This window comes from Ctenocephalides felis, unplaced genomic scaffold, assembly GCF_003426905.1.
Source record: "Ctenocephalides felis isolate EL2017-DRISC unplaced genomic scaffold, ASM342690v1 CF-g0.4_SCAFFOLD_01492, whole genome shotgun sequence".
Lineage (NCBI taxonomy): Eukaryota > Metazoa > Arthropoda > Insecta > Siphonaptera > Pulicidae > Ctenocephalides > Ctenocephalides felis.
Window position 1 is genome coordinate 23,550,514 of NW_020537646.1, and position 27,989 is coordinate 23,578,502.

General features: G+C 28.0%; 1 protein-coding gene across 1 annotated transcript; it reads left to right on the plus strand.

The window, feature by feature from the left end:
- The first annotated feature begins 236 nt into the window (after positions 1-236).
- Positions 237-27,232, plus strand: LOC113371057. The gene is made up of 5 exons (XM_026611705.1): positions 237-272; positions 25,850-26,144; positions 26,222-26,350; positions 26,435-26,641; positions 26,949-27,232. The coding sequence occupies exons 1-4, from the start codon at positions 237-239 to the stop codon at positions 26,632-26,634; spliced, it is 660 nt and encodes a 219-aa protein (XP_026467490.1). The 3' UTR covers positions 26,635-26,641; positions 26,949-27,232.
- The last annotated feature ends 757 nt before the right edge of the window (positions 27,233-27,989 follow it).

Sequence of the window (27,989 nt, forward strand, 5' to 3'; positions counted from 1 at the left end):
ATTTTCTGATGGCCATTCGCAATCTATGAGGTGAGCTTGAGCGTTCCCTTCTTAAAGCTCCTCATGCAACATAAATGTACGCTCTCACACATCCCATACTCTTATTTCGTATGCAACTGTCGAAGATTCAAACTTGTGGACCAAGTTACGTGATTAGTGCAATAATATCAATTGTATCTGTCGAACATAAAGATAAAATTTGTATTTTACTGTGCTTTGCAAGGAGCAGATTAAAAATGGTTAGAAAAAGTTTATTGGATATACAGAATGTGGTATGTAATAATTGAATTATAAAATATTATGTGCGTTGTTATAATTTTCTATATGTACATTATTTTGGTGTACACTTAGTTGACAAAATATATTTCATAAATTCATTCGTGAAAACTTCATGAAAATAATAATCCATTCAAAAGATTGCTACAATAGTAAAAAAAATCATGTAATTAATTTGTTCTCGTATATTGATATAAACATATCATTTTACTTACAAATGCCTACATATTATTATATTTTATATGCTCAAAAAATTATTTCATTTGTCAATTATAAATATTTTCTACGTTTCGAGGATGAGAGATGTCTTCTTCTTGAAGAACCATTAAAAACAACCAAAATTTTTGTGCATTTTTATATATGCAAACGTATTTTTCTTTACTTTTGTCTACAAATTCTTTATATATTTTTCTATTTTATGTGCCCAAAAAAATATTTCTTTTTTCATACATGTCTTTTCTACATTTCGGGAACATGAGATGTCCCTTTCTTCAGAAATCGTTAAAAATAAACACTTTTTTTTAATTTATACACTTTTTTTAATTAGTTCAATTACAATTCACATTTCATATTTAAATTATTGAAACCTGACTTTTTTCAAAAATAAGCACTTGTGCTATTAAATATAATAGATAAAACTTATCTATTTTATCTTTATATTTTAATACTCGAGCTATATATATATATATATATATATATATATATATATATATATATATATATATATATTAGGGTGGTCCTTAAAATGGTCATTTTCGAATTTCCTTGCTCCCAGGGGCTCAAATGGTTCCAAATAAATAAAAAACAATTCTATGAAAGTTTTAGCTCTTAATATTAACGTTTAGATAGAGCGCAATTCAATCAAAGTTTGTATGGAAAGAGCATGGAAAAAAAATTGAAAATTAAAAAAACGTGTTTTAGACGTAACTTAGCGACAAATGAATGAGTTTTATTCATTCATTTGTTCGCTAAATTACATCTAAAAAACATTTTTAAACTTTTTGAAAAATTTTCCATGCTATTACCATACAAAACTTTGATTGAATTGCGCTCTATCTAAACGTTAATATTAAGAGCTAAAACTTTCAGAGAATTGTTTTTTATCTATTTGGAACCGTTTGAACCCCTGGGAGCAAGGAAATTCGAAAATGACCATTTTAAGGACCACCCTAATATATATATATATATAATATGACCGTTATACAAATTTTCTGTTCATTGTGGTTTGTGTATGTGTGTGTGTTTTTTTTGAATAGTTTGTGTTTTTTATCCACTGAAGAAGGGTCAACCTGGAGTTCGAAACGTACGAAGGTTTTTCTTAAAATTAAATATAACTTAGTTTTTCCTTTCAATAACTGGATGAATACCTGTATAATGTGTGTTTCATCTTCACTAATTGCGTTTGATAAATTTTGACTTCCAATATTATATTTTATTGTATCAATTGAAACTAACTAACACAGAAAAACCATAAAAATATTGTCTTCCACAAAATATGCCATCCAAATATATTCGATAATAAATAATTTTGTCTTTAAAATATTGTAAATATAGTAATTTCAAGAATAAATTATATAGAAATTTGTCAAATGTGTGTATATGTGCATGTGTTATATATCTATTAATATTTACCTATGTTGTTAACATATTTCACTCTTTTTTACATATTACATGTCTGATATACTTATGAACTATTATAAAATTATTTAAATAAAAAACCGGAAGTCTTGCGTTATAATTTGCACTTGTAAGTTCCAATAAATGTTAAATTATTAATATGTCATCGATTAAAAACAATATTTGATCACTTTTTTTTACAAAAACGAAAAATAATTATACACAGAAAGTTAAGAGGTCAAAACCTGATTAATGATGCAAATATTTGTAAAACACGTCTTGGCCAACAGGAAACAATCTTCGCACATTAGTACGCAAAAAATATTAACAGATAAATTTCGTAAAACGGTTCAATTGATAATTACAAGTTTTAAATTTCATAAAATAGATTTTTGCCATTCGAATGGCAAGAAAGAAAAATCTAATTCCTAATGAAAATAATAAGAAATACAGAAATGGTGAGTGCCATTGAAAATACATGGTATTAGGGTATCTGACAATTTTTAACTATCTTTGTATGTATTTTAGGGTGGTCCTTAAAATGGTCATTTTCGAATTTCATTGCTCCCAGGGGTTCAAATGATTCCAAATTGATAAAAAACAATTCTCTAAAAGTTTTAGCTCTTAATATTAACATTTAGATAGAGCGCAATTCAATAAAACTTCGTATGGAAAAAGCATGGAAAAAATGTTGAAAATTTAAAAAAAATGTTTTAGGTATAACTTAGCGACAAATGAAGGAGCTTTATTCATCCATTTGTTTGCCAAATTACATCTAAAAAACATTTTTTAAATTTTTGAAAATTTTTCCATGCTATTTCCATACAAAACTTTGATTGAATTGCGCTTTATCTAAATGGCAAGAGCTAAAAAATTCAGAGAATTGTTTTTTATCTATTTGGAACCATTTAAGCCTCTGGGAGCAAGGAAATTCGAAAATGACCATTTTAAGGACCAGCCTAATGTATATATATATATATATATATATATATGTAAAATAATCTCGAACAATAAGTAGCAGATCTCACGTAAAGCACTTTGATAATTTCAAACATCTTACATTCAAAGCACGTTTTTTATTATAATTTATTGATGTTGAAAAATGACATCCAAATTATAAAGTTTCTTTTTGTGAAATACGGAATAATATCTTACAACAAAATCAATTGTAATAATCTTCTTATTATTATTTGCTCATTTCTGTTTATACTGTATTCTCAGAAGAAATAGAACTCTTGAAAACAATTTTTTATAAATTCATTATGTATGAATAAAATAAAATAAGCTATTTGTAAGTGGCATTATATCTTAAGGCAAGTTGCATAAACTTTTCTATACCTATGCATAATCAACTTAATCAATAAGAAATCAATATATTAATTAACATCCCGAAGGAGAAGCTTGTTTTCGCCCAAAAATCCAATTTGCTAATTTTATGTTTCCTCGACGTTTCAAGTCATTCTATATCGCTTGAGACCATTGGAAAAAGTATACCCCGTATCTTCAAAACTGCTACCTCTGCATTGGCAAAAACTAATCAGGATTATTCAAATTTTGTGAAGTTTTTTGAATTATTCAAATCGATTAATCCATGTTCCCAAAATCGTCTATGAAAATTTGTATTCGCACACACACACATATCCATTTTTTTGTTAAGGTATGCCAAAGTGATCAGAATCCTTCGAAACGTAAAATATATAAAAAAATTCATTTTAGATCTTTTTGCGATTACTAACTTACCTTACCCTACAGGAAGTTGGTAAATAAGATTTTTTCGCGAAAACAAACTTTTCTTTTAGGAAGTTAATAATTTATAAAATAAATTGATTATATCATAATATCAATTAACATTTGACAATTTTGCCATATCATTATTGTCATAACAAACCGATTACAATAAATCAATAAATACGTTTTCGTAATTACTAGATGTCATATTTATAGACAGTTGTAATTACTAAATGAAATAAAAAAAATACGTTTTTGTAATAATTAATTATTCGAAAAGATATCAACAAGACCATTATTTCAGTTTTAATTAATATATAGATAGAAATGTTAACAGCCAGCCAAATTGTTTATGGTAAACAATACGATGTCGATGGCCAAACAGAGATTAAATTCTTACACAAGCTATCAATTATTTTTTGTGCCAGATTTCTTTGATCAATTATAAGTCTCATTGCGTCAATTGTCTGTGTCCGAAGCTATCTCATCCCATCGCACTGGATGTTCGGGTTATGTCTCATTAAACTTACTGCAAATTTCGTTGTGAAATTGTAATTACAATAAAAAATTAAGGAATTTTTGGTTGTTCAATATTGAATTCACAAATATTTTAATGAATTCCTATCAACGAATCCGAATCAATTGAGTAATCATAATGAACGTTTTGAAACAGTAAATCATAAAACAATCGCGCATATAATTCTTGTAAATGTATACCTCTAGCAAACAATTAAATGATAATTGCAAGTTAGATTCAAAAAACTTATAGAACCTCAGTTTCAGACATGTATGAATTAAATCTTAATCATAAAGTTTCGAAATTTGTAAAAATATTCAATTACTATTAACTGTTTCTTGTGCAAAGAAATATAATTGCCGCATTATGAATATGACCATATTTTTTTCTTGATGGTAACTTGTAGTGAATGTGTAACCAAGTTAAAATAACTTGAAATTTTTTTTATTTATTTTTTTAACTTGCCGAAGATTGTTTTTGCTAGAAAATTCTATTGTCTAATTTTTATTAACGTTTTAAGTAATTCTGAATCGTTTGATGATATTTGAAAAAGTGTATGTGCGTATGTGTATGTGGGGCAATATCATATTTTTCATTTCATTAAATTTTATTAACTTCCCGTAGGGTAAGTTATAGTAATCGCAAAAAAATCGAAAATGAAAATTTTTATATATCTTTACGTTTCAGAGGTTTCTGAACATTTTGGCATACCTTAGAAAAAATGGATGTATGTATGTGTGTGTGTGTGTGTGTGTGTGTGTGTATGTGTGTGTGTATGTGTGTGTGTATGTGTGTGTGTATGTATGTATGTGTGTGTATGTATGTGCGGATACAAATTTTCGTCGACGATTTCGGGAACACGGATCAACCGATTTGAATAATTCAAAAAACATTCGATCCGTATTGATAAGGAGACGTGCTGATTAGTTTTTGGCAAAGGCAGGTCAAGCCGTTCCGAAGATACGGGGCAAAAAGTTCCGAAAACGGTAACTCAGTTTTTAAGAGAACGGAGCGTCCGATTTGAATAATTCAAAAAACATTTTATTTGTATTGACAAGATGAAGAATCGATACAACTTTCATAAAGGTAGGTCCAGCGGTTTCGGAGATATAGAGAAAAAAGTAAAAAAATGAGCCATTTGGCGGTCAAAAATGATCATTAGACATATGCACATCAAATTATCAGATATTTTATAGAGATTTTAACAATAAGTATACATTTTGTTAACATTCCTATGGGTTCCGTACCAATGCTTATGCGTTAGACAGCGACGCGGCGCTTACGCGCTTTATATTTTGTCCCTATGTAGTTAAAGCAGTACGATTGCTTTGAAAAAAAAGTTCAGATCTTCTACAATATGTCGAAATAAAGAAAAAAAAATTTTTTTCAAAAAAAATTTTTTTTTAAAAAAAAAAAATTTTTTTTTTTAAATTTTTTTTTTTCAAAAAAAAACTAATTTTTTGTCCAATTTATAGTTTCTCAAAAATCTTATTTTTTCAAAAATGTTAATCGTTTTTAAAAAAAATAAAAATTTTTGGTACGGGAAGTTCCAGCAATTTGCCTTAAGGCACGATGCCCTAATTGCCTTAAGACAGAATTCCACTTACAGCTAGTTTATTTATAATTGGGCCAAATTTTTGTAATCAGAATTTTTGATTGTGAGTACAAACTTTTTTTTTTATTTTGCATCTATGGTCTATTTTGCTTTTAAACAGTGTATATAATTCTTCACATTTTTTATAATCCAATTCAATAGGTTGAATTATATTAGTAATATCGCTTCAACCTACCCGACTAAAATTACGAATTTTGATTCACATACACAGTTGTTCCGGTTAAAATTTTATAAAAATAATTCTTGTTGATATATATTGAAATGAATATGGGAAATAACAACATCATTGGGAACAAAAAACCTGAAACCGAAAATAATTCTAGTTGATATATTTCAAATCAATATGGAAAATAAGAACATCATTCGGGACAAAAAACCTGAATCCGAGACATTGCTTCTAAAAAAATTATGAACGCAAGGTGAAAATCCAGGACCTGTGTCATATTATATAATAAAAACCAAATGCAAAATAAACTAGTGGGCAGCATGGCATCGTGCCTTATTGCAAATTGCTGCAACTTCCCGTACCAAAATTAAAAATCTTGGTACGGAGTCAAAAATAATTTACACAAAATGTGTACACATTATTAAAATCTCTATGAAGTATCTGATAATTTGATGTACATATCTCCAATTTATGAACGCCAAATGACATTTTTTAACTTATTTTTATTGAGAGTCCATAACCGCTGGCTTGCCTTCCCAAAAATTTAATCAGTTCTTCATCTTGTCAATATAAGTAAAATGTTTTTTAAAATATTAAAATCGGACGCTCCGTTCTCTTAAAAACCCGTATTTTTGGAACGGCTAGATCTGCCTTCGCCGAAAACTAATCAGCACGTTTCCTTATCAATACGAATCATTGAATCATTCAAATCGGTTGATCGGTGTTACCGAAATCGTCGACGAAAATTTGTATCGGCACACACACATACACACATACATCTATTTTTTGAGGTATGTCAAAATACTCAGAAACCTTTGAAACGTAAAGATATATAAAAGTTTTCATTTTCGATTTTTTTGCGATTACTATAACTTGCCCTACGGGAAGTTAATAAGAACATCATTGGGGACAAAAAACCTGAATCCGAGACATTGCTTCTAACAAAATTATGAAAATTCAGGTGTCACATTATATAATAAAAACCAAATACAAAATAGCCAATGCGACGATGACTTTTTAGAATATTATAAATTATTTGTTTCAATATACAAAGCGGTGCTTAATTGAATAAAATGGTTTGAGATAGGTAAGTTAACTTCGAACACTTAATAAAGTATCTTCTTCGGACGCCTCGGGTTTAAAATTCCTGACACTATAATCGTTAATATCATCTTTAAGAATCAATATCTATAAATGATATTTATGATATTTGCCAATGACATGAGCAAGCAAGTGCCAATACCTAAAGCAGTTTCCCACGCCGCTCTGATATCTGAAGAGTGGTTGCATTCGATTTGCTCGACACTTGTTCTTCGGTAATAGTTGAGCATTATGGATTACTCGCGCCGACGGGCAACGATAGGCCGTGAGGAGCATTGATTTCAAACTTTTTTTTATTTTTTTTTTATTACCTTATAAATTACAATCTGTCTAAATGGAAAGACATTGAGTAATTAGTTTGACAAATAACATTAAATTTTAAAAGGAAAACCCAGTGGTTTACCTTTTATTAGTGTACTAAATTATATTTAAATTTTGGTATAATAAAGAAAAAAAAGAAACTCAAATATACACACAATTATAAACAAAGAACATTACACAGACTACATATACACATACATACACACACCTATTTTAAATAATATGGTAGAACAACTTATTCTTGATTAATGTGTTAGATCTATTAATTGTATTCTTTTTAATCTTATATTATGTGTGGTGTTGTAAAGGCTTGCAATCAGATCGTTTGGGTGGTAGCTGATTTCAAACTTAGCGACATTTTTGTTATTTACTATATGTTTTATTGTCTTAATTTTTTTCCATTTACACCAATTATACAAGTTTTTTATTTTACTTCATTTTAGCAATCAGAAACGTAATGATGAGATCTATCAGCTAAACTGTACACTAAACTAGACCTGCCTATGTCAAAAACTAATCAGCACAGCTCCTTATCAATACAAATGTTTTTTAAATTCTCAAATCGGTTGATCCGTGTTTCCGAAATCTTCGACGAAAATTTGTATCAGCACACACACACATACATCCATTTTTCTAAGGTATGCCAAAATATTCAGAAACCTTTGAAACTTTGAAAATATATAGAAATTTTTATTTTCACGGGGTGTTAATAATAAGAATGTATTATCTAAGATGATCCAGTGATATATCTTAGTAATCCAATAGCCATATCCTTTTTAGTCTTCTATTGTTTTGCGGTAGCAGGATGTCTTCCACTATTGGATTTGGGTGGGTCTCTAATTTGTTTCTATGAATTAAGGCACGTTCTTGTATTGTTTTCCGTTAACATTTTTAGGTCTTTGTATATTGCGAAATTGATGACATACCACGGTACTTTAAGAATTGATTTCATTATTAGAATCTTGGTTTGAGTTCTTTCTGTTATCGCAATATTTGATTTTGATCAGTGCCCCATAACTCTAACCATATGTCCATATTGGTTTCATTACACTCTTGTATATTTTTAGATCATACAAGTGTCTTTGTAAACCTGATCATTTTGGATTCTTTGTTGAATAGAAATGAAAACATATTTATTTAGTTAATATTTTGGATTCTTCAATATATTTGTTATAAATTTCAAATTTTTAACATTTCATGGTTATTTCAGTTGAATGACTAAGCTTATCTAACTGCACTGTTTGTCATTTGATCATTTTAGTTTGTTTGTCTATGTATGTTTCATTAAAAAATAAAACATTGCTTAATTAATATTTCTGAGAATTCAAAAAGCTTTTCTTTATTCATTTTCCAATTTCATCATAAAAGATTTTTCTCAAAAGATTTAAAATTTGATATAATAATTATTTCTTTATTTTCCTTCTATAGAATTTGTATTCTTTTCTGATCAATGTTTCATAAATATAAGATCTTATAAGGAGTTTCCACGCAATTTGAGTTTCGAAACCCTGGTGAAGGGACCTCACTTACGAAGCACTGCTGTTTGCCACTTATCATCATCAAGGTGCTAGTTTTGTCACTTACAAACGACAAAGTATAAATAATAAATTTATACTAGAAATAAAATTGATTCTTTTGGTTTACATAATTCTTCTTTAATATATTAATATTTGGAAGAATGGTGTTTAGTAGTGGCAATATTATTTGCTAACCTTAGTCAGCATTAATTCAGTAGTTATTATCATATAGCTTTCTTTGAACTTTTTTAGTTCAAATCATCAACGATGCAATAAATTGATAAGAAAAGTATAGGTTTGATAAATTAACATAATGATTTGTCTCTCAAAATATGTTTAGATTAAACATTGACGTAGCAAGAAGATATCGAAAAGTTCCTATATGATGTAAAAGTTTTATATCACATATAGCTATTTGCTTTAATATCATTTATTTTTTTTTGTATATATTTTTGTCTTTTCTTAGGTTTCTCTTTCTAAGTAAATCATGTATTTTAACTAGCTACCCATAAATCGTAATATTGTTGAAAAATTTTCACATTTTTTTGCATTCAACAGACCATGAACATGAATATGAATAGTCCACGATTGGAATTTAAAAATTAAATAATTATTTGTATAGTAAATAATTAAATTAGGTGTGAAGACCTTCATTGTATACAAGCATAATCGTGCATTTTGATTCATTCATGATCTAATACTGATATATAAAATGCATATTTATAAATTATTGTCCGAGGTCAATATCATCTTAATTCAAACTATATAACTTAATAACAGCCAGAAAAAGATCATTGAACAATTAGGCTATAAATGTTAAAATGCATTGAATAAAAATTCACGGACTTCATTCAAGAATTACACGCATTAGTTTCGCTTGAGATGTTTAGATATATACATATAGATAGATACATCAGCATTTAATTATTCAATCATTGAAAAGTTGTAAAATTTTCTACAATAATATTAATTTTCTAAATATTGCTATTACAGCTGTATTGTATTGTTATTCAAATTTATTTGTAATAATTTATTCAATGATCATTTCAATTTGTAATAAATTTAGTAAAAAAAAATAATATGAAATATTATTCTATTAGTAAGAAAATAATAGTATTTTCAATTTTAAATTACAATGCAATACTAATGTAATAGCATTCATTCATTACATTAGATATCAGATAACAAATTTGAAAGTGATTTGGTACCTTGGATTTGCAATAAAATAAATGTTATTTATGGTAATCTTATAGTAGTTGGAGTACATTCTTCTGTTTTAAGTGAATTCGTAGAGCTGCTCGAACAGTGTCAGACAAATCATAAATTGTTTAGATAAATTGAAGTCTAATGTTGAGGTAATGATAAAAACTGAAATATAGATGTCAATATTCAATTAATACTTTAAACTATCTTAAATTAATGTTGCGAATTGTCACAAAATATGACCGACTGTTTTATCTAATTGGGACAGAAGTAAAAGTAATTTAAAGATACATTTCGTAATAATTTGGCAGATTTTTTTTATTTACATTTATGAATTACAATCTGTCGTTATAAACAACATTCAGTAATTTTAATGGCTTCAAATAAGGAAAAAATGTCGAATGGTCACCCAGTGGTGATCCGATCGAGGTTGGATATGTTTAGCTTATAGATGTAGTCCTGATGTGAAAAAAATTCAAAAAAGCCTACGAGTAATTGTACATATTATAGGATTACTAAAGAATATCACAAAGGGGCCGTTTTCTTCAGAGCCGATCATTGCCATGGTTTTTTATTAAGTTTTTGGCCATGATATTTGGGTGGTTCTCTATCTCATACTGAACTTTTCAATTTCTTCCTTAACTGTGTTTATGTTCAAATGTGTATGAACCAACTAACCAATTTGGGACATACTTCGGTGCGTTTATAATTTCTTTCAAAATTTTGTTTTGAAATCTTTGAATTATGGCGATGTTGGATTTGCGCGCCGTTCTCCAAAGCTGTATTCCGTACGTCCAAATTGGTTTTCACATGACTTTATACAGAAGAAGTTTGTTTCATGTGCTCAACTGAGATTTTCGATTTAACAACCAGTATAGTTTTCTTCTCGTGATTTTCAGCTGTTGGCGTTTCTTTTGAATATGATATTTCCATGTTAGTGTGGCATCGAGGTGCAAGCCCAAGTATTTAACTACATTTGTCTGTTGCAACCTTTGGTTAAACAATACAACAGGTGGGCAAATATTTCTCCTCAGGGTGAAGGTGAATAATTTGGCAGGTAATTTATTTTTTGGAAATATCCAGTTTGTGTCAAACCCTGCAGGTTCTATTAGAATCATGATATTGAAACTGGTAAGGAAGACTGGGTACGGTTGTGCCACTTTTTTTGGTCGCCAATAATTGTGTTAATATACTAGTTGTTGGAGAAAAGTAAATCAAATGGAGATTTGAACATATGTAAGGCACTGACTGAAAGCAATGATGGGAACTTGTTCGAACTATCATATTTCATCATTCTCCCTTTGGACACTATCTCAAAATCAGTATAGTAATAGCTGTTATGACGACTGTAATTCGGTACAAACGTTCTCTAATTGTTTTTGAATGATAATTTAAAAATATGTAATTATTTTTTTATTGTTTGAATGGTTGAGTCCCTATTATGTTCAATTTATTTAAATTTGGATTTCGCTTTAAAACTATTTAGCATGATTAACATATGGAAATGTGAATAGCTTTTCAAACACTTCACCTAAGCCAGCGGCAGTTGGCGTGTTAGGCAAAAGTAAAATAGTCCTTGGATATGCAACGATTGATGATCACGCCTTATGTGTTAATTGTAATGCGGTTACGACTCTTACCGAGTTATTGTCAAACTGCCATTTCAATGGTGGTATTTTAAGAACATCGATAAATCATAACCGAACAAAAATAATATGCAACATAGAGAAATATACACATATGTACTGCAATAGGTAATGCTCTAAATGCGAAATTTTATCTGCACCAATTTATGACATCTGAAACTTACAAAGAAATTACAAATAATCGTTCTACAGAGACCTGATTGGCAACATTGACAACGAATTTCACTTGGAAATATAAATAGCAATATGTTTCCAAGGGAAAATAGCCCTAATCCGACATTGTTGCACCATACTTGCCCTATTACAGAGATTGTAATAAAAATTTATCATACAGAGATATGACAACTGTTTGGGTTGCCATCTGTAATAAAACAAACGTAATTTGTAAGATATTAAACACAACAGCTTATAGAACCCATAAGCTTTTCAAATAAAATTAAGAAAAAAAAGATAGAGACCTGATTCATATAAGTATTTATTATATTTTCAGAAGTACTAGATCTTTGTACCTTCAGCGATATTTCTAAGTTTGTAAATCCAACGTTCGTTGTAGAATGGTTTGGAAACCTAAATGCATTTACTTAATATTAGAAGGCAAGCCTTACAGAGACATTTCGACTGGGACATTTCAGAAGTCAATGGTCAATGGACAAGATGAATATCGTGACTTTTACCGTCTATCAAAAACTTCGTTTGGTCGTTGCAATCTAAAAAGACATATTGTAATTTTACTACATCAGAATGATAATTTTGTAATATGATAAAAGTTATAATAATATTGCAAAAACGCGATTAATAATTTTTCTTCTCGTTTGAATAATTAGTTTTATTTTGGAGACATTAATTACCTATTATATTTATAATGAATGTATTTTCTATAATAGTTTCTACATTTGTTTCACAGTTAACTTTTAATCAATTATTTTTATAACGTTTTGTATAGCCTAAATGTTATATAAAATATTATTGAATAAATTAGGAGTTTAAATATGTCGAATCCAAAGTAAGATGATTGTTGTTCATACACAAGATGAACATCTATCAACATAGTAAATACAAACCAAATCAAAATTGTTGTGCCTTCAGGTTTAACATTTCTCTTTGCTAACTAATAGGGTAAAGCAAACTCTATTTATTATGGGAATTTGATGACATTGTTTTAAAAAAAAATTACTATAAAATTCATATTTGAAAAGAATACTTTTAAAATCAAATAATTATGAAAAAAAAATTAATTTTGTTACTCATTATTACTTAATTACTACATTACTACTGAATATTAATTCAAAAAGCAATAAAAGTTGATAATGATAATATTATTAGTTTTTTCTACTTTTGTTAGCTAATAAGTTCGTTCATTAGACTACCCTTAGCTACTAATTATATGCTAAAAGAAAATTATTTTTTCTACTCATTATTCATTCAAATAGCAATTAAAGTTTATGGAAATGATAATATTTGTTTTTTCTATTTTGTTAACTAATAGGTTCGTCTATTAGACAAAAAATCGCGAAATATCACGTGAGGGAAGGAGGGATATTGTAAGATATTACGTGTATTTATTTTTTACATGATTTTTTTTAAAAAAAAATCCAAACATTTAAAAAAATCATATTTTACAGATATTTCTCGTTACTAAAAATACACGTGATGTTTGGTGGGGGTGGGGGGTAATCTTGAATATCACCACGCATCACCCGATGGGGGTCCAAAAATCCTTAAAAAATCGATCACGTTATTAATGGACGCTCTCTTAGCTACTAATTAATTAACTACTATAATTTCATATGATATCAGTGTGAGGGTAATAATAAGAAGGCAGTATTTCTTAATTCTGGAAAATTCTAGTTCTTTTATTTTACTGACTACTTATCTTATATATTGATTTTTTTTTTTGATACTATAGTGTAAATATAATTTAAATTACCTATTTAATTTTGCCTGCGTCAGTAATAATCGTTATAGTAAGTTTGCGCTTAGAAGCAACTAGGATGACGAGTACGACCAGCAACTTTGTAATAAAGAATGTTGCTAACATATGCATATTACAATATTGCATGAGTCTTACTAAAATAAAAAAACACACAGGTTTCAGACTACATCGTAATACTCATCAAAGGGTAAAAAATTAAATCCTTTCAACGCTTAAATGTTAATGTGAAATATTCTAACAGATAAATTTAAAAGATGTTGGCTTCTGAAGCTTTTCGAACTAAATGATTCTAATTGACAGAATTGTTTACTGCATAACTAAAATAATATATTTTGATAAGAGTTCTAATTCTTCTAATATATTTATAACTTTAAATAAAATTAAAAACACGCCCCTGATTTGTACTATCTTCTGACTAGACTTTCTTGTTTAAGCCAATTTTATAATCACTTTATTATTCTATCCTGCAATTATTTATCAATTGCAAGAAAAGTTTCTAAATTGATAAGAATAACAATTATTTTTTGCTTTACTAATTCAGTTTATCAAGAGAAGTTGTAAATTGAATACCATACATGGAAAATGTTAATTATAATTAATTGCCTTGTGCTACCACATATGGTGTATTGCAATGGTAATTATCTATAAAATATTTCGAATTCCGAAAGATAATTAGTTATGAAATTTATGAAGGAAAATGAAAAATTAAAATTATATCCTTAGTTTTGTCACTCTCTTATATCATCTATATCATAATTATATAAATAGATAGATATATTTGTGTGTATATATATATAGTAATTACATTGCTTATAATTTATTCCTACATTGCAAAATTATACTAAATTGACTAAATTATTTCAAGAAATCTGTGGTGGAGCAAAATTATATAATTTTGAGTCTTTTTACTCAGATCTTGCAAAGTTTTAACATTTTTTAGAAAGAAATTTAAAAAAAATTCCTTAATTGTTTTCAAAAATGTTAGTTTTATAAAATTTTCATAGTCGTCTGAAAATCCATTATAAACAAAATATATAAATAGAAAAGGTGAATCCTTAATTGTTGTTCCCGAAGTTGATCCCAATCAATTGTATCGAAAAATAGTCAATCAATGAACCAATATCCGAAAAAACAATTTTAATGAAGTAATGATATAATTATATTAGTATATAAAAATAGTTAATTCATCGATTTTAATTTTAATAACGATATTTTAATAAGTACACCCCATCTTAATATTGGTACTATTGATGCAAGAGAGCTTTTAATAGAAAAAAGATAAATTTAAGATTATTCGAATATGGATTTGCAACTTATTAAAGCTTTGTACCTATTAATAAAAGCTTGTGCTTAATACCTAATACAGTAAGTTTGTAATAAGCATTTTTATACCTCTAGTAACTGTCAGCTACTAAGCTTTATGTATATTTTGAAGGCTTTAGTTATTTTTAAATTATGCGAATTATAGCTTTGTAACTTATTAAAGCTTTGTACCTACTAATATAAGCTTTTGCTCAATACCTACTATAGTAAATTTGTAATAGGCATTTGTATACCTCTAGTAACTGTCAGCTACTAAGCTTTATGTATATTTTGAAGGCGTTAGTTATTGCCTTACAGAGTTATTAAATCTCAAAGAATCTCAGAATCATTAAATCGTAAAGTTCAAACAACATTACATCTTACTTCTTGATCTTATTGAGCCCTATAATGTTCTCGGTAGTTTATTAAACGAATTGAACGCGACTCTCTAATTCCCTTCGAATTGCATAAGGCACTCCTAAGCGACCACAATTAAAATGTTTTTCAGCAATTTATACTTTAATGCCATTTTAATTGTTGCAAGAAATCAGATACACAACGAAACATAATACCTTAATGAATTCTCATAAATTTATAGCAGATTGCAGAATAAATCTTAAATGCTAGGATGAAAATAATTATTGTGGTATAGGTGAGCTAGGGGCTATATATATGTAGCATCCTGAAAGATATTAAAATTATTTTTTTGGCTAAATATGGATGAAATATTTGGCACTTTTCTGCTAATTCTAAAGAAACGGCTTGGCCGATCATTTCGCAAAACTAATCAACCCGAGTTTCATGGTATGGCTTTTAAACGTCGAGGAAACTTAAAAGTAGCAAATCGATTTTTCTGACGAATACATAAATTCTCATTCGGGCTGTTAATATTTTTTAACTTCCCGTAAGGTAAGTTATTGTAATCGTCCAAAAATCGAAATTTAAATTTTTTACATTTTTCGACGTTTTGAAGGTTTCTGAACATTTTGGCATACCTCGCAATCAGAAAAAATGGATGTGTGTATGTATGTATGGATACAATTTTTCAATCACGTTTTCGGGCGCACGTATCAACCGATTTGAATGGTTCAAAAAACATTCGATTCCTATTGATAGGGAGATGTGCTGATTAGTTTTTGGCAAAGGCAGGTCCAGCAGTTACGGAGATAAAGAGCAAAGAGTACAGAAAATAGAAATCGAGTTTTTGAGAGAACGGAGTATCCGATTTGAATGATCTAAAAAACATTCAATTAGTAATGATTGGAAGTAGTGGTTATTAGTTTTTGGCAAAGGTAGGAGCTAAATGTAAAAAAATTGCAGTTTTTGAGAGAACTAAGCGTCCGATTTAAATGATTCAAAGAACTTTCTGCTTGTTTTAACAAAATAATTGATTTTGAAAAAAAAAATTTGTTTCAAAATAATTTTTTTTCAAATTTTTTTTTCAAAAAAATTTTTTTTGTATATGAAATTAAATCAAATTTTATTTTTATTTTTGGCTAAACAAATAATTTTAACTTTGCAATTCAGTTTATATAAATCTTATAAATATTAGACAATGCTACAATATTTATAATAATCTATTTGAAAACATTTAATACTCGATCATTTCGTTACGGTACGGGAAGTTCCAGCAATTTGCCTTGAGACACGATGGCATACACCCCACAAGTTAATAATTTTTGTCAAAACAAAAGAAACGCAGATTGTAATCTGTAATATTTATACTTTCATACAGCACTTTCATTCATCTCACCAATAAATTAGCTACATTTTTTGCAATAACTTATATGCACACATAATTTATATAAAATTATATACAATCACAATCAGTTGATTTAACTCGATAGTATATTGTTTTACGAAGACATTTATTATTTGTTAACGAACAGCATTTCCTCGAATAATGTATCTTTCGGCAGCAAAACTTTCACGGTGATTTCTTCAACATATGACGCACAGTAAAGGCAATTTTACACTGAAAATATGAGACGAATATATCTCATAAATCGTGGCTACCGTGAAATTAGCGAAATTAACTAGTTGATAATTGAATATTGCAGTTATAAATCACAGGAAAATTAATTACTCGTATTAATTAAAGTAATTTGAAAAGTGACATTTTGAATGATGCTTTTAGTTGACTTTATTGATTTATCAATTGGAAAGCGGATTAGTAAGTGTATCAAACTGAGATTAAGATTTTTATATGTCTGTTGTTGAAAATATTTCTGTTTTTTTATTAGAAGGAAGAATATAGAGTAGTGTGTAATTAAGTGTGAATAACTAGTGGCAGTCATTTTTCAAAGGGATTTTAAACGATAAATAGTTCTTTGTTTAAATAAGTCAATTCTCTTAAAATAAGTAAAGAAAAAATTATCAGAAGCATTATTAACTTCCCGTAGGGTAAGTTATAGTAATCGCAAAAAATCGAAAATGAAAATTTTTATATATCTTTACGTTTCAAAGGTTTCTGAATATTTTGGCATACCTGAGAAAAAATGGATGTATGTGTGTGTGTGTGTGTATGTTCTCGACGATTTCGGGAACATCGATCAACCGATTTGAATAATTCAAAAAAACATTCGACTCATATTGATAAGGAGACGTGCTGATTAGTTTCTGGCGAAGGCAGGTCTAGCCGTTCCGAAGATACGGGGCTAAAAGTGCCAAAAACGGTAACTCAGTTTTTAAGAGAAAGTCCGTTTTTAATAATTCAAAAAACATTTTACTTGTATTAACAAGTTGAAGAACTAAATAAATTTTTGGGAAGGCAGGTCCAGCGGTTATGGACTCTCAATAAAAATAAGTTAAAAGAATGGCATTTGACGCCCAAAAAAGTTTATTGGACATATGTACATCAAATTATCAGATATTTTATAGAGTGTATTCACATTTTTTGTGAATTTTTTTGAGTTCGGTACCAAGATTTTTAATTACGTTACGGGAAGTTCCAGCAATTTCTCTTAAGGCACGATGCCATACACCCTATTAGTTTATTGGTTGTTACGACTTGCTTCTTCAGATATTACAACTAGTCTCAAACGGGGTAAGATGTAACATCACACTTTTTCTAAAAATTAATTAAAATTGGGAAATATTGACTTGATTCGGTAGAGGAGTAATTACAGAAACTATCCATCGTAGAAAGTGGATCTCATGATATTTTAATTTAAAAAATCTGTTACAAGCCTCTATTGGTAAAAATGTATTTTCATATTTATTAATGCATTGTTAATTTTGAGTTAAGTTTTTTAAAAAAGTTTAAAATTCATTATTATTGAACATAAATGCAAATGAATACTGTTATGTACTTCCTAAAACAAATATGAACCAATAGTCCTCAAGTTATCTTTCGTTTGCGATCAAACAATGTCATGTTCCATTTATGATTGCGCATGTTTTTACGAACATATATTATTTTTAATGATTTGCAAACAAACAAACATACAAACAATACTGTTTTTATATCTGTTAAACAATGAAAACAAAATTAAAATAAAAAGTTACTCAATTATATGATGTTGTAAATTTTTTTAATTCTTGTAAATCTGCATCTTCAACACATCACCGAGTTATTCTTTCCAATTGGTTTCGTTCCGAAATCGTTGTCAAATTTTTTGCAATTGCATGACATCTCTTTATATAACATATGCAAATGTCTCGTGTTAAATAAAGAAATCAAGCCTCATTATTTACTATTTATCATCAATATTTGATTGGGAAATCATTAGATTATCGATAATGAATCTGCACAGCATGTCTGTCGATCCCAGAAATATCAATATCATGGTTATAGACTAATGTTAATTTGCTGCATTGTAAATAAAATTTATTTATTATTAATTACTTCAATTCAACAAAGTATAAAGTTTTTATCTAATTAAATGCTTTTGTCAAAAATGTCGCAGCTAATTTGAAACGCAATTGCAATATGATGGATGACTTCATTTGAAATTGAGATATGATATAGAAAAATCATTTATATATATATATATATATAGATATATATATTTATATATATATATATATATATATATATATAAATTAGGGTGGTCCTCAATATGGACATATTTGAATTTCCTTGTTCCCAAGTGCTCAAATGGTTCCAAATTGATAAAAAACAATTCTCTGAAAGTTTTAGCTCTTAATATTGTCTTTTAGATAGAGCGCAATTCAATCAAAGTTTTGTATGGAAATAGCATGAAAAAATTTTCAAAAATTTTGCTTAGAATTTTCACTTTTAATTCATTTTTCGCTAAGCTATACTTAAAATTTTTTTTTAATTTTCAATTTTTTTCTATGCTATTTTCATACAAGTTTGATTGAATTGCGCACTTTCTAAAAGTTATAATTATATATTGCATATCACCGATGAAACATCCTTAAAGGAATATATCATTGTGCCAGTATTTCATTCCAACTTTTATACTTTTATTTTTATAGCAATATATTTTTATTTGTCCTGCATCGGTTTCAACAAAAATAAATTATAACAGAAAAATATTTTTAAATGAACAATATTGAATACTGTCCATAAAGGACCTTAGTTTTAATATCTTTTCAGAGATAATTATTAAAATTAATAAGTACTCAATAATTATTATGTCATAAGAAATTGAACTTCTTGAAAAGTTTCTCAAGTTATACAAAATCGATACGGTTATATTAGACATAACATCCTCTTTTTTATAAATCTTAATTTTCATTAATTATCTTATGTTTATAACATTTGCTCTTGAATTTTTCTATTATATCCAAATAATTCATGATTTTTTTAAAAAACTTTACTTAAAAAAAAAAAATTCATTATTGTGAAGAAATGATTTTACAAAAGTGCGAAAAGTTTGCTTTTTTTCCTTGCATATACATTTTATGTTTTTTATAGTTATATTATGAACTTGAAATGAAATTAATTTATTTTATAGAATTCTAGGAGTTTGGTATATATTTTAAAGGTCAGTGACCAAAAACTATTACTCGCTAATTAATTCAGTTATATCAAATACTTCTCTGAAATATTTATTAACTTATCTCTGAGATTCGAAATGTTATCATATCTAAAAAATTAACTATAAAAATATATATTTTTGCTTTTACCTGTAAAAAAAGGCAAGGCTATGTATAAACATTCAACATTCTAATTTGCACTATGTTTAAACACTTTATTTTAATCTATAATTCGCCTAATTTCTGTCCTTCATCTATTTGAATAGATTAAATCATCCAGAATGTTAATATTCCAAATATTATTAAATTAGCATCTCATCTCGATCGATTTTCTAAAGAAGTATGCTAAGGGTCACGCGTTCAGAAATAATACATGAGGGTCGAGGTCAAAATCGTCAAATTAAAACGTTCACTTATATAATAGTTTATTTTGTATTTAATTTGTGGCGATCAGGAAATTATAATCACCAATTTCAACATTCGCACATAAATCAATTTTGAAGTTGATGCATGTCCGCACTTTTCATGTTAATAGAAATAGAAATTGTAGGCAAATATTAAATAGACATATTCAGTAGAATCAATTTGTTTTATTGTTAGTACACGCACGATAATATTTTTTATCGTTTTATCAGCGAATTTAAATTGTACGTAAAGTAATTATAGATCGATGTGAGATAAATAACTAACAAGATGGTACATAAAATATGTTTCGTTATGAGGACAAGAATGCAATACCGCATTTAACTTCAAAACTTATTTACTTAAATTTTCAGTATGTAGAAACATCTGGTGTTCCGGGTTTTTCTTAAAAGCAATATTTGTCCTGGATTGTCCCGGATATTTGCTCTTACTTGGTAATAAAATTACAACTCCCTATCAAATATCTGAAAATATTATGTACAACTAGTATGCTTTTATGAAAAAGGTGGCACCTCAAATTCATAATTTTAAACTTTATTTTCAAGTTTACGAAAATTCACAAAATTTTATAATAAGGTTGATAGCTGAAAACAGTAATCAAGTTTAGTTTTTAGTGCTGACAGATACAAGATTATATCGTGCTCTTTATGCTTATATCAAATCTAATAATATAAAATTATAAAAGAAATATACATAAAACAATGATATACATATACGTAAGACTAGACTTTAAGAGATAGTGTAGATATTATGTAATTTAGTATATGGCTAATGTACTAGCTTATAAAGCCAATAAATCATATATATAAAAGTTTTTAGTAAGTAATTCTGATTTTGAAAAAAAAATTACTCATTTAAAAGAGACGGTTTTTTATTACATTCTTAAATACTATTTGATATTTTAACATCATTAAATTATTAAGCTCTTTAGAAATTCTTTATTCCAACTGTATTTATATATATATATATATATATATATATATATGTGTGTGTGTGTGTGTGTATATATACTAGATGACCCGACAGACGTCCTGTACCTACGTCTACATTTTAAGTTCCAAATTTTTTAATATCCCTATCCTATCCTTTTTAATATTCTACTTAATGTCCTTCCATTAATGGTCTTAGTTGATCAATACAAGGAATTCAGACAGAATAAATATATAATATTTATCTACGGTAAAGAACAATATCACCTTTGTTATTTCCAACCAATATAATTGCTTTAATTTATATAATAGTCTATAATTTTTATAATCGCGTACCCTATATTAGTTGTTTTTGGCAATTACAATTTCTAAATTACATTTTTCTTACTAATAATTCAATAAACATTATAACTTTAGTTAAAATCTTAGGTGAATTAATTTGTAAAACCTAGTCCAAATGGCACTATTCAATCTAAGATCATGAACTTGCTAAATATTTCATATTCAATGCCAAACAAATGAATTTTTGACACATGAAACAAAAATCTAAATATTTTTTTTAATAAGTAGAAATATTCTTTTGTATTTAAATAATTTAGTAAAAGCAAAATACAACATGCATTATACGCAATTTTTGACGTATTGTGCTATTTATTAAACTAAATTATAAATTTTCTAGTGTCAAACGTATGTTGTATATCTTATATTGTTTTAATTTCTGGCACATCTCAGCTGGTTTTTGGCAATAATATTGTAGATATTACATTTTTCTTATTTATAGTCATGTATATGGATATTATATACTAATATTGTCTAGGCTACCTTAAACTAAATTCAAATTTCAAGTTATTTTTGGCAGATGACAGTTCTTATGTGTCGAAATGTTGTCAATGTCAAACAATATGTTGTTTTTGCAATTTTTTTCATTTATTTCTACAGTATTACTATAGTTTTATAATTGCCTATATCTTAAAAATTTCCCTCGACAAACTCTAAAAAGATTTAGTAAAATCCGTTTAGGAGGAGTACCAATTTATACATCATTAGAGAAGAATTTTATATATAAGATATAATATATATATATATATATATATATGTATATATATATATATATATTTTGTAAACTAATGAATGTCTCTGTACTTCTAAATTTAAAAAATGTAAATTCTACTTCTAATATATATTAATTTATTGCATATTATAACCGACTAATAGCTGTTCATACATCCAAACATTTATTCATCATTGCGCCATGTGCTTATGATAATATTGAATCTCCAATAATAAAAATATTAAGAGTAGTAAGTTATTGTTCACGTGGGATCGTGACTCCCCTTGTCAACTGTTAAATCCACATTATCGTGATCATTTTCTTAAGATAAATACCAGGGACGTCTCAGAGAGGAAGGAAAGCCTTGAACATAGGATGGCTATGGATTCCCTCTGAAGAGGTGTGACTACTAGTTTATTATTACAGTCTTTATCAAAGACAATAAAATACGTGTGTCATGGCGGTAATAATGTTGATGAGTTTAAATAGAAATTATAGAGATTTATTTGATACTGAACTTCAAGACCCCAAGTTGAATTTCTGTAGTCAGTTCCATAGACATAAGCTGCACCAATAGCTAAATTAATTGAATATCATGATAATTGAAAATTAACTGTTAGCTCTAACTAGTTAACTTCCCGTAGGGTAAGTTATTGTAATGGGCCGAAAATCGAAATTGAAAATTTTTACATTTCTCGACGTTTTGAAAGTTTCTGAACATTTTGGCATACCTCAGAAAAAATGGATGTGTGTGTATGTGTGTGTATGTATGTATGGATACAAATTTCCAGTCACGTTTTCGGGTGCACAGATCAACCGATTTGAATGGTTCAAAAAACATTCGATTTCTATTGATAGGGAAAAGAGCTGATTAGTTTTTGGCAAAGGCAGGTCCAGCCGTTTCGGAGATACGGAGCAAAGAGTGCAGAAAGTAGAAATCGAGTTTTTGAGAAAACGGAGCATCCGATTTGAATGATCTAAAAAAACATTCAATTAGTAATGATTGGGAGAAGTGTTTATTAGTTTTTGGCAAAGGCAGGCCCAGCTATTTCGAAAATACGAAGCTAAATATGTAAAAAATGGCAGTTTTTGAGGGAACTAAGCGTCCAATTTGAATGATTCAAAGAACTTTCTGCTTGTCTTAACAAAATAATTGATTTTGGAAAAAAAAACTTGTTTCAATTTTTTTTTTCCAAAAAAAAGTTTTTTTGTATATCGAAAATAATTCAGATTTTATTTTTAATTCTGACTATAGTTCTAATATACTTTAAACAAATAATTTCAACTTTGCAATTCAGTTTATATAATTCTTATGAATATTAAACAATGTTACAATATTTATAATAATCTATTTGAAAACGTTCAGTATTCCTCGAACATTCCGTTACGGTACGGGAAGTTCCAGCAATTTGCCTTAAGGCACAATGCCACCCACCCCACTAGTTTATTAAATTTCAATTGACTTGATAATTACAAACTGTTTGAAACTATTCCTAATTTAATTGTATTAGTGTTTTTTCCTGGTCGGTAGTAGAATTTGAATGAAAACTCTCGGACACCCGCACAATAAATCGATAGCACTACTTTTGTATGTACCATCATAATATAAACGATTTTAAATTCAAAATAATATTATAATTCTACTTTATATGCGAGGTTGAGACAAACGTCGAAGCAGATCTTTACTACTTGAGACCATCATTTGTAATAATTGCACAATAAAACGAACAGCAAATACGTTCTATATGCAGGTAGAGCACATAACGCATTGCGAAAATATTATTTCCTCACGACACCACTTGAAATTGGTATCTCGAAATACCTTCCACAGGGTTATCGAGAAAATATTAAAATACCTATATAATATTTTTTAATCGAAAATGATTTTTTTTTTGCATATCTTCACGTTTCAGAGGTTTCTAAACATTTTGGCATACCCCAGAAAAAATGGATGTGTGTGTGTTTGTTTTGTGGTTCGCATTTTTTCGTTAACGTTTTTGGGCGTGCGGATCATCCGATTTGAATGGTTCAAAAAACATTCGATTCTTATTGATAGGGAGATGTGCTGATTAATTTTTAGCAAAGGCAAGTCTAGTCGTTATGGAGATACGGAGCGAAGAGTGCAGAAAATAGAAATCGAGTTTTTGAGAGAACGGTGCATCCAATGTGAATGATCTAAAAAACATTCAATTTGTAATGATTGGGAGAAGTGGTAATTAATTTTTAGCAAAGGCAGGTCGAGCCATTTCGAAGATACAGAGCTAAATGTGCAAAAAATGGCAGTTTTTGAGAGAAATAAGCATCCGAATTGAATGATTCAAAAAACTTTCTGCTTGTGTTCACAAAACAATTTTTTTTTGAAAAAAATGTATTTTCAAAAAAAAATTTTTTTGTATATCGAAAATAATTCAGATTTCAATTTTAGTTCTGCTTAAGTTTTAAAGCTCAATTATATACTTTAAATAAATAATTTTGACTTTGTGATTCAGTTTATATAATTCTTATAAAGTTTAAACAATGGTACAGTATTTATGATAATCTATTTGAAAACATTTAATTTTCCTCGAACATTTCGTTACGGTACGGGAAGTTCCAGCAATTTGCCTCGGGACACGATGCCATATACCAGTAGTTAAATATTTCTATCAAAATACAAACACGTAATGTTATTAGTTAAACTAAACCACATATTGTGTTGTTTTATAAGATTCCTGAAAGATAATCAACAATACCCTCTACACATTGATGGTTTAGGAATCCAACTTTTATGAACAAAATTCCACAATTCTGAAATTTGCACTGTAAAAAATTCATCGATTTTTAGTTGAACTCGTTAAAAATTCCTTTATGATGTTTTAGACTTTACTCGAAAAAATCTTTATCCATTTCATCTCTTGTGCATATTATATAAATCACTTTTAAAAAAGTCGATAAATCTCAAGTACATATAAATCTATAAAAATTTAAATATTGCACATGAAATCTAGGCTTGTATGGAGATTGATTAGATTTTATAATGGAGAATTAATGACTAATATTATGTTTAATTTTTGTCTGTTTACCTACAGCATTTTATAGTTATGAACCGAATTTTTAATCTGCTACTAAATATTCTATAAATAAATTTATTTGGTCACCTTTTATGAATAAAATAGAAAAAAATCACTAATTATTATCAAGGTAAAAGGTTAATTCTTTCTATTTAAAATACTTAAATAAGTGTTTAGCTGTATAATAAAAAAATATAGCTCTTTACAAATATATCCTATGTTTTTCTCAAGAAACTTTTCCGAAGAAACCAAAGCTCCGAAGTGAATTCTAAAAGCTTTTTCTCCATATTATAAAATATACCATATAAGAATACCATGTTTGCTATTTTGAGAATTTTATGAATCTCCACATGGTTATAGAGTTAATAATAAAAACGCATACCTTTAAAAATATAGGCAAAATTTGCTGTTCAAAATTTTGTACAACTATGCCCAACAGAACATTGTTTCTTTAATTTCATGTATATTTTTATTCTATAATAATTTAATTTGTTTGTTTTATTTTAGGATTTCATCATCTTGACTGCGATATTACTAAATATTTCGTCTTGTGTTGCTCATTATCAATCCGGACTTCTTCACACATCAGTCATAGCAAGTGGTCATTTCAACAATAGACCTTATAGGCTGGGTTCACCGTACACCTTGGTTGAAAGAAGATTTGGCTCACCAACGGCGATCAGTAAAAGCCAAATACAGCCAAGGATACATCATGTTAATCCAGCTAAATCTTTGCAAGGTTATCCTAGATTGCATTCGCCAGATCTTTCGTTGGAAGATCGGGTTATAAGCAAATTGTTAGGTCAGTCATAAAATAATATTAAATATGATTTGAATTGAAAATGTGTATGAATACTTGTTAATTATTCGTTGGTATAGGGACGCACGTAGCGATTCTTCGCCAAGAAGAACGTCTTTGGCCACACGGAGTATTTATACCACCCACAAATGCTAAGAGAATGGGATATGGGCCTAATGAAATAGAAAATACCGATTACGAAGTTTGGCGTAAGTACAAAAACAATTATGCAATAAAATGTAGAGACATGTTATGTTCGTGTATTATACAAGATTCCAATTTGATTACTACAGGAGAATACGATCCATTTCTCCTGACTGGTTTTGAAGCTTTGGCAGCAGTACAAAGATTAACAGCAAAAGGAGAACTATTTTTTGGAGAAATTCCTCACGACCGACAATTGCGTTGGTTAAACTTTTTACGAAAATGTAACAGATTAGCAGGTCATATAAGAGCGAGTGAAAGACCTGGATTCCCTTACTACAGAATATAAAATTAAGGTATACCGTAAGTTCCTTTCCTTTTTAATATGAAATACTTACTTAAGATGTCTCGCGAAGCCTTTTAAATTGTCTACAAATAACTCTTAATATCTCGCTGAAAAATTGGCTTTAATTTGAAAAAGAGCTTCTTAAAAATTAAGCCATTTCAAGTCTTTTGGCTTTGTTGCAACAAATAAATTACAATAAGCATTAATGATGCTAACTAAGTACGTTTTCTATGCACACTTCTATCTAAATTACGTGTTTAGTCTCCTGTGCCATCTTTAGAAATAAATCCTTTACATGTAACATAATTTACTTACAGGTATCTCTAAAGAGATTACAATTCATGTAGTTGAGATGCACCTGTGAGAAACTAATTATCATATCTCATCATATTTAAAGTTCAAAATAAAAAAAAAATCGGATAGATCCAAAACAGATGGCTAATTAACCTAATATTTTTTCACACGTGCCAAATACAGCTCGAAGTATGGAGACAAAAAAAATTTTGGTACGCCCTATAATTTTTGATTATAGAAGTCCATATAAAGACAATCTTGCATATAAATCTGTTTTTGACCTTTATTTAATTTTACATTATGTAAATCGCTCAGATTAAAAAATCTCATGACACATGACTTGCAAGAACAAAATAATTGTAATTATATTTATATGAAGTATTAATGAGCCTGTTGAAATTCTGATGACACTGCAAAATGATATTAAAATGCATTTTAACCAGTATTTCTTTTTAGATTGAGTAAGATACTTCTATATAATTAGGATAAATGTAAAAAGTTACCATTAGGCAATTAAAAAAATAAATTATTTTTAAGAATCTTTATTTTTTTAGATAAATTATTTATAATTTTTTTAACAAAGAAAATTGTTTATAAACTTTCATTTTATTAGAGAATTGATATATTTATAAAAATATAATTTCAGGCACGTCAATATGACAATTTTTAATTGATTTTCTACTATTTTAGAAATATCTTATATTAACAGTCTGAAAATATGTTTTCTGAACTTATATACTGGCATCACAGCTTATAAACTAATACGATATCAATTATGCCTAGAACTGATAAAATAATACATTTATTACAGTGCTGTGTTTTCAAAACATAATTTCGATACATGATTTAACAACACAAATACTACTCACACTTTTACAAATTTATATCATCAATTTTTTAATTAATGAAATTTTTTAGTTACTCTTTATTTACAGAGTATCATAATACTCCAATTAATGTATACTTTGAATCATTTTCATCATATAGACGTTTTATAAACATTAGAGTATTGATTTGGATATCTTAAAGTAAATATGATTGCGAGTGGTAATTTGGTCCCTTCA